Raw genomic sequence first — 16284 nt, 5'->3', positions numbered from 1 at the left:
AATCCTGATATTTTAGAATGTATATTATGGGAGTGGATCTGGTAAAATCTTTCTATTGTTAAATTCTAATCCTGTTATCTTAAAATGTAAATTGTGGGGGTGGGTCTGGTAAAATTTTTACAACCTTGAGACCTTCTTTTGATTTATTGTAATAATCAATTAAAAAAGTATATAAATCCCTTGCTTAGACTAGGGAAGGTGGTCCTCCCCATCTCCCTTCTGATCTCTGTGTCAGAAGCTTTCTCTGTCCCTTTTTCACTATAATAAAACTCTGCTACACAAAAGCTCTTGAGTGATCAAGCCTGGTCCCAAGTCCTGAAGCAAAAATCTTCTTCAGAGATCACGAATCTGACATCATTCACCATAAGCTATCAAAGGTATACAATCTTATAAAAAAAACTGATAGCAACCTGGTTTTATCCACAATTCACAGTAAAAATACTGTATATAGGAGAACAGAGTTTCCTTAAGAAAAGAAATATGATTTATCCATGTGTCATATCCAGTGAAATTTCACTGAGGATTTTTTTTATGAGTTATAAGATCCACAAGAGGCAAGAAATTCACTCACAGATAGAAGTATCAGTTATACGATGACATTTTACACAACATTCCACTAATTTCCCTTTTTAAACAACCTTGCTATTACTTATTATGATCAGCATCCTCAATTTACATGCATGTATAAATACATTAAAAAAAAGTAACTTTTTAAAATACAACTAATATGTGTTTTCAAACGTTTTACAACAATACAAGCAATTTAGGTACTGCTCATCTCTTTTTCCTTCAGGAAATTTGTATTTTAATCAATTCTTCTTAATTTATATTTTTATACAGCATGTAGTGTTCAGATCTGGCCTTCCTGTCTAGCAATTAGCCTTTTAACAATATTTACCACTTAGCTAGACAGCATATTACTTACTGCCTGCTTCAATTCTCCATGCAAACTCTCAAATGGTAAAGAGAACATTTTAAAGGACACTTCTTAAACCTTATAAATATTTGGTAAGAGGCCCTTAGTATCACATCCGTCAACATCTATTGGGAACATCTGTCATTTGAACTAAGACAAATTAATTCATCTTCAGAAGTAATCATTGTCATTTTGTCTTCATCAATCACAATAGCACTAGGATGAAAAATTCTAAGAGGGTATTTTGAGTAAGAGTTTTCCAAATCCACACATTTAAATTTAACATAATCACAAGGACTTTATATATACATCTTTGTAATACACACATGTAACAGAACACAGCAAGCAGGAATCAGAAAGATGCCTGTCACAATTCATAAGCAAGAGAGATCAGGACACTCTTAAGGAATTACACTCTTATTTATAGGTCACTTACCACTGAAACTTGATAAACAGTGTTCACAACATATTTCTCCTCTTGTCTGATACCTCCCTAAAGTGTCTTACCATAGAATGGATTAGACTTTATAATCATAGGGAAAACTGAGGTGAGTGTTAGGTTGACTAGAAATAAGCCCAAGTAACGCAGTATTGCCCAGATAGGGAGTGAAGTGGCTGTTTTGACTTTAGTAACTTGACTTTTCATTCCTGGATAGGAGGTGTCAAGTGAAGACATAATAATGCTTTCATTAATTTGATGATTTTACCTTCTTCACAATAACTCCACTAACCAAGAATGGAGGCCCAAATCAAGGTTGTCCCCTCAATGCAGATGTATATATTAAATTGTAGGCCATTAACAATTTGGCCTTCACACAAACCACAAAATACCTTCAAGAAAAAATTTTAATTTAAAATACATTATTGACATATTCCTTACCCATAAGTATATTTATAATAAAATCAGAAGAAATAAAAAATAAGCAATAAAATTAACAGCAACTCTTCTCAGTAAAAGCCTTTAAATATAACATGAAAAAACTAAAAAATCTTAACTTAAAAAATGATTTTTGCTACCATTTAGCAATGTCATCACATGGCTACATGGATTTGAATTTCCCTTCTTTAGACACATAATTGCTCTTGGACTAGGATACAATGGTGAGGAGGTGAAACTGTACATCCTCGAACACACCAAATCAGCAGAAATAAATCACAACTGTCCTGCTCAGGTGTGAACTTTTACTTAGAACATGAGGAGTTGAGTTCTTTCTCTAACTAGATCCACTTTAGTTCCAACTGACAGACAGTAGTTACCCTCACAAACCTGTAAATGGCTCTGAGATCTTCCTTATACAGTACATGCTTTTACCTTCTGTCCTACAATACAAAATATCTCTAGAGATTTAACTACATTTCACCTTCCCCAGCTCTTTTGCCAATGTGATCCTACTGTTGTGCATCCCTCTAAAGGAATAGATTCTTCTGGATAGAAATAGCAAATAAATGGAAAGAGACCCCACATGACAGTTAACTAGGAACTAAAATGCCAAATACTAAAAACACACAACTGGAAATTAGAAGAGCAAAGAAAGAGGGGCAAACATCATGCATTAAATACAGAAGAAATATGTTTTTACAGAAAGAGAAACCACAGATGGGGAGGAGGGTTACATTATTCTCTCATTTTATAGACTAAGTGTCTTCACTTTTGACCCAAATTATACTGTAAATATCACCAAAAATAAAATTACCTTTTGAGTAACAATATTGATTTACTGAATTAAATATCCCACCACCTCACTACACCCAGCAACGTGAGTCACAGAGAAAAGTAGAGCATTTACACTTTTACACTGAAAAGGATTTTACCTAATTAAAATTAGATAATAATATATATCACATAAATAATATGATATTCTGTTTGATACTACTAAAAATTTCCCTTCTGTATAAAGCATCTAGAGTAGACACTAGTTAAAGGAAATTTTAGAATCACTAGTCTTACCAGAGCAACTTCACACCATCAAACAATGCACACCCACCTAGCAGCATATGCCAAAACCCTTGGACACGAGAGTGAAGAACCACAATGCCATAAAATGTTTTCATTGTTAGAATTATGCTAATCTTTCAGTAAATCACTTTAAATATTGCATCAAATCTTTGCTCAAAAAGGTTTCTCTGCCCTATCTAGAGGGCCCTACTGCTTTAAAAATCCACTTTAACAGAAACAAAACACTTACCTCATTGGAGACAGGATATTTTCTTCAGTTTCAGAGGAGCAAGTACAAATAATTCATTTACATAAACATGTGTAAAATGTGTTTTGGCCAGAGTGAATGAGATGTTATCAAAATCCCTTTCAACACATCCCCATCATCCTTATCATCATCAGCATCAATCAGCATCACCCACCACATCAGGGCAACACTGAAACCCTTCTCTCTTCTTCTCCATCCCTCTCCCTTTGATTTTCTTACCTCTCTCCCTCCTTGTACTGACTCCAATCTTTTCAAGTTCAAACCCTGAAAGAGAGGAAAAAAAAAAACAAACTACATTTATTACTGATGGCAAAGAAGAAGTAACTAGTACCAGTGAGAAATTTTAAAGTGAAATAGTTCATTTAACAAAGAAGATCTGAAGGCAGATTAATATTTCATACATATGATAATGTCCATAACTAAGTCTTCAAATATGGTATCAATGCACTTTTTGCTAAATCCCAAGACATTAAGTAAAAATAAAATACAAAGCATTTTTTTTGTTTAGTAATGATTGTCGGTCTCTCAGTGAAGTCACAATCTAAAAGGATTTGCTATGGTAGTAAGCTTTTATTCTATTGCTTTGCACTTGGCACATCCTGGAGCCCAGATCTGAGTTAAGGTTGATAAAAAGCATTAGCTTCATTTGCAGCACTGATGATCATCTAGGAAATATTCAGAATTTTATCTCCTGAAAAAATTTCTCATCTTTTATTATCATAAATGCTTTTTACATTAAAAGAGGAGGGATTCCCGTTAAATCCCCAATAAATACTAAGAATAATTAAATGAGAGAAGACTCTCTCTTTCTTCGCATGCCTATTGCAAATATGCTTGTGGCACTAGAGTCAGTCTGTCCATCTGTCTATCCTCCCTAGAAATACTGCTATTTAGAAAGTGAGATAATGGAACAAATTGCTCCCTCCTGCAAATCCAATAAAGGGCTTCCATGGTGGCTCAGACAATAAAGAATCTGCTTGCAATGCAGGAAACCCAAGTTAATGGGTTAGGAAGATCCCCTGGAGAAGGGCACGGCAACCCACTCCAGTATTCTTGCCTGGAGAATCCCATGGACAGAGGAGCCTGATGGGCTACAGTCCATGGGATGGCAAAGAGTCGGACACGACTGAACAACTTTTCAAAACAACAATAAATACAACAAAAGTTTCAATTACTGTTATTTTCCTTATTGTAGTAGTTTTGTATGTGGAAGGAACAATATGCAAATTGCAGTGACATATGCTATCATAGTACCTAATTCTTTCTTTTTACCTTCCTTCCTTTTTCTTCTACTTTTCTCTCTCAATCCCACCCATAAATTATTTTACAATACATATTTATTTGGTATGTACTGTGGGTCAGACACCATGCTAGATACTAGGATTATCAGTAATAAATATTCCTCAAAGTTTAGGAGATCACTGACTACACACACAAAACTGAAGATAAAACTTTAGGATAATGATGCCAGGTATACAATATTCTCTCTTAGCATAGGATGAAAGAGACAATTCAGTCAATGAATCAGCAAATACATAAAGGACCACAGAGGAGAATCACATCTAAACAGTGGTAGAGGCTGAAGAGGCAAAGCAGAACAGCATGCAGCACTCTAAAAACCTGACTACACAATGTCTGGTGTCTGGATTTATAGCATATTCATTTCTAATGATGACTCCACCCAAGACTAGCCGAGCAGGTAAATATATTTTAACAAAATTTCTAGGCAATTCACATGCATATTAAGAGTTTGAAAACCACTGCACTAAGAGGTCTATGAAAGGTGAATGGTTTAGTTGGCATATACTGTGAGTGGTGCATAAGAAGCGGAAAATAGGCTAAAAAGTTGATCAAATTGTGAAGTCTTAGACTGTTCTTCAGGGCTTTCGTGGTGGCTCAGATGGTAAAGAATTCACCCGCAATGCAGGAGACCCAGGTTTGATCCCTGGGGTGGGAAGATCCCCTGGAGCATTTACGTTTAAAAATGTAAAAGATTTATAAGATCTGATGAGAAACCGGAGTGTTAATGTTTAACACATTTTCAAGTGGTTTTTAAATTATCTCATATACTAAACATTTCTTGAATTGTTTGATAAAAAATAAGAACAAAAATATTAAATAACTCCACTTTGTTTAAAAAATATGACTATTACACTAATGATTCTAGTAAAGGCTCTAGGATCAACCTGACAAATAGTTATTTTTATAAATAAATGACAGGCTGACTTCTGAGTGCAGAAAATTATCTGCATCTGCAGGATACACTTTGAATAGCTTTTATTGACTATGCCAAAGCCTTTGACTGTGTGGATCACAACAAATTGTAGAAAATTCTGAAAGAGAGGGGAATACCAGACCATCTTACCTGCCTCCTGAGAAGTCTGTATGCAGGTCAAGAAGCAACAATTAGAACTGGACATGGAACAACAGACTGGTTCCAAATATGGAAAGGAGTATGTCAAGGCTGTATATAGTCACCCTGCTTATTTAACATAAATGCAGAGTACATCATGAGAAATGCTAGGCTTGATCAAGCACAAGCTGGAATCAAGACTGCTGGGAGAAATACCAATAACCTCAGATATGCAGATGACACCACCGTTATGGCAGAAAGTAAAGAAGAACTAAAGAGCCTCTTGATGAAAGTGAAAGAGAAGAGCGAAAAAGTTGGCTTAAAGCCAACATTCAGAAAACTAAGTTCATGGCATCCGGTCCTATCACTTCAAGGCAAATAGATGGGGAAACAGTGGGAACAGTGACAGACTGTTTTTTGGGCGGCAAAATCATTGCAGATGGTGAGTGCAGCCATGAAGTTAAAAGATGCTTGCTCCTTGGAAGAAAAGTTATGACCAACTTAGAGAGCATATTAAAAAGCAGAGACATTACTTTGCCAACAAAGATCCATCTATTCAAAGCTATGGTTTTCCCAGTAGTCATGTATGGATGTCAGCATTGGACTATAAAGAAAGCTGACCACTGAAGAATTGATGCTTTTGAACTGTGGTGTTGGAGAAGACTCTTGAGAATTCCTCAGACTGCAAGAAGATCCAACCAGTACCCCCTAAAGGAAATCAGTCCTGAATATTCATTAGAAGGACTGATGCTGAAGCTGAAACTCCAATAGTTTGGCCACCTGATGCGAAGTACTGACTCACTGGAAAAGACCCTGATGCTGGGAAAGATTGGGAGGAGAAGGGGATGATAGGTTGGATGACATCATCAACTCAATGGACATGAGCATGAGTAAGCTCTGGGAGTTGGTGATGGACAGGGAAGCCTGGCGTGTTGCAGTCCATGGGGTCACAAAGAGTCGGACAGGACTGAGTGACTGAACTGAACTGAAATTTCATATGAAATAAAAAATATAAAACAGAACCTTAGAACATTTCTTAACCTGGCAGTGTAGGCTAAAAATAAATTCTAAAATGAAATTCATGCTCATAACTTTTAGGATATGGGAAACAATGCTATGATGTACTTTTGAATTCAGACAGACGTGCTTAAATCTTTGCTTTGGTATCTTCTTTTGTGTTCTCTCTAATGAATTACATGATACTTTTCAACCTCTTCTTTATACTTGAAAAAAATAATAAATGTAATGATTATTATGTAGTTGCTATAAAGATTATATTAGGCAATATGTGTATAGCACTTAGCAAAGAGCCAGGAGGAACAGCATATTCCAAAATAGTAACTGCTATCTGGTCTTTTTGTTATAATTCTTATCATTATTACACTCATACAACATGTCTAAATATAAGATCAATTTGAGCAAAATACCCTGATATTGTACTCTTCTTCTGAAGAATGTAAATTATCACTCTTTTCTTTAACTCCTTGATATATTTATATTTGTAACGGTGTTTTAAATTTCTTGTCTGTTAATTCTATCATGCCATTTCCATTTCTATTATTATTGGCAATTACTTCCCAGTTATTAGTCACATTTTCCTATTTTTCCTTATGTCCAATAATGTTTTTATTGGTTCTCAGATATTGAGATCTTACTCTGCTTAGTGTTAGATTTGTTTATTCTCTTAGAAGGAGTTAGGACTGTTTCTGCAAATGATTAAGTTATTTGTGGGTCCAACTAACTACAAAACTTGTTTTAATGACATTTTAGGCTAAGTCTGAAGTTGTCTTTAGAGTTATTTATCTTTATTACCAAAGCTCAACCTTCTGTGCTCTCTACTGAATATTCCATTTATTCAAAGAAAATTCACTACTCTGACTGATAGAAATTCAAAAGATTCCCAGACCTAAGGAAACGTTGGGAATTCTATTTAAAGTTCTCTTGTAATCATTCTTTTCTAGCAGTTATTCTTTGCCTAGCCTTGTCAAATTTCACTTGACATATGTGAAGGTTGTTTTTCAAATAAAATTCTCAGAGTAACACATATGTAGATTTCTAGAGCTCTTCTCTGTGTATTTTCCTCCTTTCTGGTAATCAGACCTACAAATTCTAGCTGCCTGTTCTCTCCAAACTCAGACAGTTGTCTCCTCAACTACAAAATTTAAAAACTCTGTAGTTCTGTCTGGGCAGTCCTTCCATGTACCAATACCCGAATTTCCAGCCTTCCCGTTTCTTATCACTGCCATTTCTTCTTAAATAGTAGTATGATTTCGGGGAAGAAAACACACTTTTGGAAGATGAACACAATGTTGAACTCTTTTAGTTTGGTGGTTGTTTAGTCGCTAAGTTGTGTCCAACTCCTTTGACCCTGTGGACTGTAGGCCTCCAGTCTCTTCTGTCCATGGGCTTCTCCAGTCAAGAATACTGAAGTGGGTTGTCACTTCCTTCTCTGGGGATCTTCCCCACCCGGGGATTGAACCTGGGTCTCCTGCATTGCAGGCAGATTCTTTACCAACTGAGCCACCAGTTTATCTATCAAGAAAATGATGTGGGGATGGAAAGATATAGAGAGTTGTACTGGATGGCCATTTGTAGAACTCTAAAATCTACTATCTGTGCTGTGCTTTAATTTTAAGACAGACAGTCTGGTTCTCTTACAGGTTCTTACTACGCATCTTTCTAGTACGGCTTCTTAGTGAGACAGATAAACTATTCAAGAAATTAAGAAATTCCAAAGAATTTGACCCTGGTGGCCTAGACAGTAAAGCATCTGCCTGCAATGTGGGAGACCTAGGTTTGATACCTGGATCAGGAAGATCCCCTGAAGAAGGAAATGGCAACCCACTCCAAGACTCTTGCCTGGAAAATTCCATGGACGGAGGAGCCTGGTGGGCTACAGTCCATGAAAAAGAGTCAAACACGACTGAGATACTTCACTTCTTCTTCAATAAGTTTGAACACAGTTTGATAAAAATACTCTCAAACTTATTTGGTTCCTAAATTCTGGTTTTCTTAATTTGGATATCTAAATTTTCCTCTATCAGATTGCTGCACACACTTTAAATTCAGTGTCGAATTTCAGTTATATTGCTGATTTAAAAAAAAAAAAAAAAAGACCTTAGTTGTAAATATGGCTTTCCAACCTTAGTCATATTTAAGATTCATTTTGTAAGTGATAGTACTGAGATATGTGACTAGTCATAGGTTTACAGAATAAACTTAGAAATTCAGAAACTTTCCCAAGGCTGGTGACCCTACTTAAAAACTCCAAGAATTCACTCTTACATATAATTTCCAGTCTTCCTTTAAAGTTTATGAACATAGTTTAAATATTCTTTGTGGTCTCATAACTTTTTTAGGCCATTATATTGGGAAAACTGTTTTTCTTATATTATATTGAAATATTTATGTCATAGAGAGATTTGTATTCAGCTGTTTGAAAGTTCTATGGAGTTCATTAAGATTTGAACTAAAATCCATCCAAAGACAAAAAAGAAAACATTAAAGTGTAAAAAATTGTCAAACTGTTTTTCTTCTTTTCTTTTTTAAATTAGTCATGTTGGTAATCTTTGAAACTCTGTATCATGGTATCTGTAATTCATTCACTGGAAACTTTGCATTGCTCTTTATTTTCCTTCTCAAAAACCAATATATGTCATTGCTTTTGGTGACTTTGGCCCATTCCTCTGTCATTTTAAAAATGGAAAACCATTCCATATTTTAAAAGTAATATTGTCATTACATCACAGAATACTTTAAAATGTCCACATATTAAAAATAGTATATATTTGTTGAAATTTTACTAGATGACAGGCATAATGCTGAGCACTTTACATGACATTTTTTATTCCTCACAATTACTTTTTATTGTAAGAACCACTATTAATTCCCATTTTTGCAATAGGGTAATTGAAGCAGAGAAGTTAATTAACTTGCCTAAGGAGACACAGCTAGAAGGAGGTGGAGTTAATTATTGAGCCCAGAGTATCTGACTTAGAGCTCCTTTTGCAACCAGTATACATAGTGCCTCCAAAAGGAACTATTATGTCTTACATGTATTGAGATGAATGTCTAATATGATAAGACCAATACGTGCTTAATAAGTAGATGAGTACACCTAAACACAGAATTATATTAAGTTCATATGTATCATGTCATTAAGAAGTACATGCAAGATAAATTTTTGGCTTCGGATTCATTTAGGATTTGGAAATAACTGTGAGAAAAAAAGTTAAAGTAAATGAGATTGGATTCCAGAGTTCTTGATTTCTTGGAAAGAAATGTAAAATTCAATTGAAATATTTCCTGGGGCAGACAAAGATTAAAAGAAAATTAATTCAACTATGTGGGCATAAATAACATTGCATAGAGCTTGTCTGTGATTATTGTTGCTTTAGGCTAACTAAAATATTATACAAGTATAGTACTTTCATACCTCCAGTTTTCTAGCAGTTCTCATTTTGGTATACTGCATGTTAAATTTCTTCTGCTCCAGGGATTTGGGTCCTCATTTTCCATGAGTTTATATACAATGAAATTTGCCCTAAAACTAGAATATTTCCAGTATTTCTGATGTTCACAGCTGGCTCATCATTGGTGATAAAGGTGTCTTTTCATTTCTGATACGAGACTAATCAACAACATAGAATTTCTATTAAGATTTCATGTAATATTATTTCTTACAACCTCTATGTTTTATTCTAATTCTTAAATGGAAAATTAAAGACACAGTTTCAGAAAATGAATAATCTCAGATATTGCCAATGAAAATTGTAATGTTTTAGAAACCCTCATGGGGGTAACATCAGTCTAACTGCGAAATTTAACAGATATGGCCAGGACTTCTAATGAGTGGAATGTGGCACTGCTAAATATTTGAAAATCTATCCCTTGATTAGGCTAAGCTAATTGAAATAGTAGTCTGTCTAGTGAGCTGTGTTTTATATTCTTACTATGGAATATAAAAAGAGAGAACTTCCTAAGTAGTTCAAGAGAGAGGACCAATAGATAGAACATGTTTGTCTATCAATCTGTATTTCTATAATGCCTGAGCCCATCTCTTTCTAAATCCATTCATATCACCCGTATACAGAATCTGTGTTTTCAGTGTAGTCCTTGCTCATGCCAAGCATTGTTTTAACATAGACTTCGGAACCAGGTGCTCATCGCAGGGGACCTCTCTTCACCTAGATGCTTGTACAACTAAACCCACAGCTTCCAGGTGTATGCTTACATCTTACCTTCTCAGAGAGGTCTACTTTATCCCCTTATTCAATATTTTATTCTACTCCCTCCCTACTTCACTGCAAGGGACACTTAAATCTCTTAATATACTGAATACATCTATCACTATTGTATATTACCAATCTTTTCAATCTGTATTTAAGTGCTACAAAGGTAAGCATCAAATCTTTGTTGCTGTGTTTTCCAGATTATCCCAATTGTTTGAACAGTGCCTGGAGAACGGTGAGTGCTAAAATATTTAAATGTTTGTGAAATAAATGGAAATTTATTTTTCAATTTATTCATGTATCTAAAGTTTTACCTAATCTGTTCTATGCTAAGTCACTTCAGTCATGTCCGACTCTGTGCGACCCCGTAGACGGCAGCCCATTAAAATATTTAAATGTTTGCTGAATAAATGGAAATTTATTTTTCAATTTATTCATGCATCTAAAGCTTTACCTAATCTGTTCTATGCTAAGTCACTTCAGTCATGTCCGACTCTGTGCAACCCCATAGATGGCAGCCCACCAGGCTCCCCCGTCCCCGGGATTCTCCAGGCAAGAACACTGGAGTGGGTTGCCATTTCCTTCTCCAATGCATGAAAGTGAAAAGTGAAAGTGAAGTCTCTCAGTCGTGTCCGACCCTCAGCGACCCCATGGACTGCAGCCTTCCAGGCTCCTCCATTCATGGGATTTTCCAAGCAAGAGTACTGGAGTGGGTTGCCATTGCCTTCTCTGAATCTGTTCTATATTAATTTATATTTGTAAATTGTATGGTCTGTTAGCTTTAGTGATCTAACAGATAAAATGTTGACATCCCTATTAAAGTTAAATCAACAAAAAATCTAAAAATTCATTTATAATTTTTAAATTTTCAGCATTTTCTCATCACACTAAATCTTTTGACAAGACCAAAGCAAGTGTGCTGTTAGGTTTTCAATTAAATATCTAAGCAATAATCAGTAACAAATTGACTTTATAAGAATTTTAGGAAAAATTATTGATTTCAGAATATCCCTTGAAGCATAATTCATAACAGGACAGTATTCCCTTTCTACCAAGATGACAATGATTATTTCAGGATAAAAACTAAACTAACATATGCAAGTCTGGACAAAGCAAGTTCAATTAAAATAAATAGTATGGATTACTGGATTCTATCTATATCTAGAGTAATTATTCAGCTTTATCATAATTCTTAAAAATTAAAGTTTAGTTCAGAAAGACTGAGTCTAGACTATGAATTGAAAACAATGCCAATTTATAAAATGGTAAAGTTACATATGATTATATATAATGAATTCTCAGTTCAGTTCAGTTGCTCAGTCATGTCCGACTCTTTGCAACCCCATGGACTGCAGCACACCAGGCTTCCCTGTCCATCACCAACTCCTGGAGCTTATGCCCATTGAATCGGTGATGCCATCCAACCATCTCATCCTCTGTTGACCCCTTCTCCTCCTGCCTTCAATCTTTCCCAGCATCAGGGTCTTTTCCAATGAGTCAGTCCTTCGCATCAGATGGCCAAAGTATTGGCATCTCAGCTTAAGCATCAGTCCTTCCAATGAATATTCAGGACTGATTTCCTTTAGGATTGACTGATTGCATCTCCTTGCAGTCCAAGGGACTCTGAGTCTTCTCCAACACAAGAGTTCATAAGGATCAATGAATTCTAAATGATATTAAATGGGTTTTCGATACTGACACTGTCAGAATTTTGATGAAAATTCAAGAGAAGCTGGAAATGCTTCTATTTAACTTTTTCATTCATCTGCTTGACCGGTTCATATTCTATTCATGCACTTTCCTGTGTCACAACACTTCTTTGTAGTCTGCATTAAGATTCTTTTTGTTCATCAGAGCCAGTGTTATTAATAGAAATCTCAACATCTCATCTCAATTCTTTAAAGTTTCCTTTAAGTAAAGAGTTTATGAATTAGATCACTAAAGGGACTCTGCAAAATGCTCACTGCTCAATTATGACCCAGAGTTGAGGTCTCAGTTGACTTGTTGGGTGCACCTCTCCAGGGTGCCCTCTTCTTGCTGAGGTTGCAGTTCTCTGGCCAGCAGCCTCTGTATATTACCTCAGTGCTTCTGGCTGCACTGAAGTGAAAGGATGAATTTATATGTTTCTTCCTTCTGAAAAAATATACAAGCACCCAAGTGTTAATTGCAAGATTATTTACAATAGCCAGGACATGGAAGCAAACTAAATATCTATCAACAGAGGAACAGATAAAGAAGGTGTGGTACATATATACAATGGAATATTACTGAGCCATAAAAAAGAATGAAATTATGCCATTTGCAGCAATATGGATGGACACAGATTATCACAGTATGTGAAGTAAGTCTGACAAAGAAGACCAAATATTCTGGTACCACTAATATGTGGAATCTAATTTTTTAAAATGATACAAATGGACTTATTTACAAAATAGAAACAGACTCACAGATTTAGAAAACAAACCAATGGTTACCAAATGAAAACAATGGGGAAAGGGATAAAGTAGGAGCTTGTACTATACATAACACAGATAACCAAGAACCTACAGTATATAGCACATAGAACTATACTCAATATTTTGTTATAACCTATATACATTAAAGAGACTGGATCTTTGATGCCTTTTTAATTTCTGTCACTGTCACTAAAACTCAAATTGGATTCACTGTCTCAGAAAGATATCCCGGGCCATGGTGATACAAAATATGTTGTTGTTGGTCGCTCAGTTCAGTTCAGTTCAGTCACTCAGTCGTGTCCGACTCTTTGCGACTCCATGAATCACAGCACGCCAGGCCTCCCTGTCCATCATCAACTCCCGGAGTTCACCCAGACTCACGGCCATCAAGTCAGTGATGCCATCCAGCCATCTCATCCTCTGTCGTCCCCTTCTCCTCCTGCCCCCAATCCCTCCCAGCATCAGAGTCTTTTCCAATGAGTCAACTCTTTGCATGAGGTGGCCAAAGTACTGGAGTTTCAGCTTCAGCATCATTCCTTCCAAAGAAATCCAGGGCTAATCTCCTTCAGAATGGACTGGTTGGATCTCCTTGCAGTCCAAGGGACTCTCAAGAGTCTTCTCCAACACCACAGTTCAAAGGCATCAACTCTTCGGCACTCAGCCTTCTTCACAGTCCAACTCTCACATGCATACATGACCACAGGAAAACCATAGCCTTGATAGACGAACATCTGTTGGCAAAGTAATGTCTCTGCTTTTGAATATGCTATCTAGGTTGGTCATAACTTTCCTTCCAAGGAGTAAGCGTCTTTTAATTTCATGGCTGCAATCACCATCTGCAGTGATTTTGGAGCCCCAAAAAATAAAGTCTGACACTGTTTTCCCATCTATTTCCCATGAAGTGATGGGATCAGATACCATGATCTTCGTTTTCTGAATGTTGAGCTTTAAGCCAACTTTTTCACTCTCCACTTTCACTTTCATCAAGAGGCTTTTGAGTTCCTCTTCACTTTCTGCCATAAGGGTGGTATCATCTGCATATCTGAGGTTATTGATGTTTCTCCCGGCAATCTTGATTCCAGCTTGTGTTTCTCATGATGTACTCTGCATTTAAGTTACATAAGCAGGGTGACAATATACAGCCTTGACGTACTCCTTTTCCTATTTGGAACCAGTCTGTTGTTCCATGTCCAGTTCTAACTGTTGCTTCCTGGCCTGCATACAAATTTCTCAAGAGGCAGATCAGGTGGTCTGGTATTCCAATCTCTTGAAGAATTTTCCACAGTTTATTGTGATCCACACAGTCACTCAGTTGTGTCCAACTCTTTGTGACCCAATGGACTGCAGCATGCCAGGCTTCCCTATCTGTCACCATCTCCCAGAGCTTGCACAAACTCATGTCCATTGAGTCGGTGATGCCATCCAACTGTCTCATTCTCTGTCATCTTCTTCTTCTCCTGCCTTCAATTTTTCCCAGCACCAGGGTCTTTTCCAATAAGTTGGCTCTTCACATCAGGTGGCCAAAATATTGGAGCCTCAGCTTCAGCATCAGTCCTTCTGATGAATATTCAGGACTGATTTCCTTTAAGATGGACTGGTTGGATCTCCTTGCAGTCCAAGGGACTCTCAAGAGTCTTCTCCAACATCATAGTTCAAAAGCATCAGTTCTTTGGAGCTCAGCCTTCTTTATGGTCCAACTCTCAAATCCATACATGACTACTGGAAAAAAATCACAGCTTTGACTATATGGAGCCTTGGTAGCAAAGTAATGTCTCTGCTTTTTAATATACTGTCTAGGTTTGTAATAGCTTTTCTTCCAAGGAGCAAGCATCTTTTAATATAAAATACAGAGAGCATCAAGAAGAGAAATCTCAACAAGAAAGGCATCTTAATGGTATTGAAGACTCACAGAGCAATTTACCAACAAACTTATCTTAAAGAAAAAATGAGAATCAGAAAAACATTGAATATATGTATATATATTAATGAAACACTTTGCTATATACCTGAAACATTTTTTTTTGGTAAAGTCAAACAAGCAGTTAGGAGTAAATTAGTGATAGAACATCCATATTAATTTTTTGTATTTCAAAAGCAAGAAAATGAATTGTGCTTCTCTTATTACTTGCCTTTTAAGTCTATTAATTTGAGTACTATGGCTTGCATACATTTTAAGAGGAATGGATTATATCTTTTAGTTTTCATTTGTTTGCCTTAGCTAAGCAAACAAATATTCTGGAAACACCTTAAGATCCCTAATTGCCAAGGTCTCTAGGCACATGAACACTTGTATGCATGTTTTGACCAGATAAGGAAAATATATTTTAGCTATTAAAATAATTTGAAAACAATCCATCATCCTTTTATTCTATAGTAGTCATACAAAGGTTATTTTTTTAACCATTCATGCGAGTCATAACAACTTTTCTTCAACTCAGTCTTTTAGGAGAGTTTGAGATTTCAGGTACGGACATGTTTATATTCTGTATACTCTAAAGTTATCATCTTATTAATGAAAAGTTTTTCTTATTTGCCTTTCACATTCTTTAGTTATGCCATTTGTTACAAGGAACATTCTAGAATAACAAGCCCATTCCCTCTCCCCCAAATATGGTGCTAATGAATTTGTTTACTCATACACACAAAGTGTTTCGGGTAATTTCAGGCATTTTAGCTGGAGAACTTTAGGGAGCCTTGAATACACTGAATTGAGGGATTGAAAGGACCATCATTCTTATAATGAAAACCATTAACCCATATAGTTAAAAGAATCTGCTCAGGGCTTTCCTTGTGGCTCAGTGGCTAATGCAGGAGACACAGGTTTGATCCCTGGTCAGGGAAAATCCCACATGCCAGGGAACAACTAAGTCCATGTGTCACAACTATTGATTCTGACTCTAGAGCCTGAGAGCTACAACTACGGAGCCTGCGTGCTCTAGAGCCCGTGCCCTGAAACAGGAGCAGCTACTGCCATGAGAACCCATGTACCTCAACTAGAGAGTAGCCTCTACTCTCGGTAACTGGAGAAAAGCCCCTGTAGCAAAGGAGACCCAGTACAGCCAAAAATAAATAAATAATTATATATAAAAAAGAATCTGCTTAAAGATACCTAATTAAAGGCTGT

At 36.2% G+C, this 16284-nt stretch overlaps 1 protein-coding gene across 20 annotated transcripts in view; it reads right to left on the bottom strand.

Annotated features, from left to right (window-relative positions):
• CCSER1 (coiled-coil serine rich protein 1) overlaps positions 1 to 16284 on the bottom strand; it is a 1487998-nt gene that overhangs the window by 495064 nt on the left and 976650 nt on the right. For 18 of the 20 annotated variants that reach the window (XR_015165660.1, XM_086406508.1, XM_086406511.1 and 15 more), the window contains one exon: positions 3340 to 3384. Coding sequence is in view for 18 of the 20 variants with exons in the window: in XM_086406508.1 (XP_086262634.1) it covers positions 3340 to 3384 (45 nt within the window). In the remaining 2 variants the exon portion in view is untranslated. Of the gene's footprint in view, positions 1 to 3330; positions 12838 to 16284 lie in introns of those variants that run through there. The other 2 variants (XM_086406530.1, XR_015165661.1) reach the window with 2 other exon arrangements.

The sequence above is a fragment of the Bos grunniens genome, chromosome 6 (assembly GCF_055505025.1).
Source record: "Bos grunniens cultivar Pamir isolate PY7600 chromosome 6, Bosgru_T2T1.0, whole genome shotgun sequence".
Lineage (NCBI taxonomy): Eukaryota > Metazoa > Chordata > Mammalia > Artiodactyla > Bovidae > Bos > Bos grunniens.
Note: the sequence above shows the minus strand (reverse complement) of the source record. Positions and strands in the feature narration are given on the sequence as shown.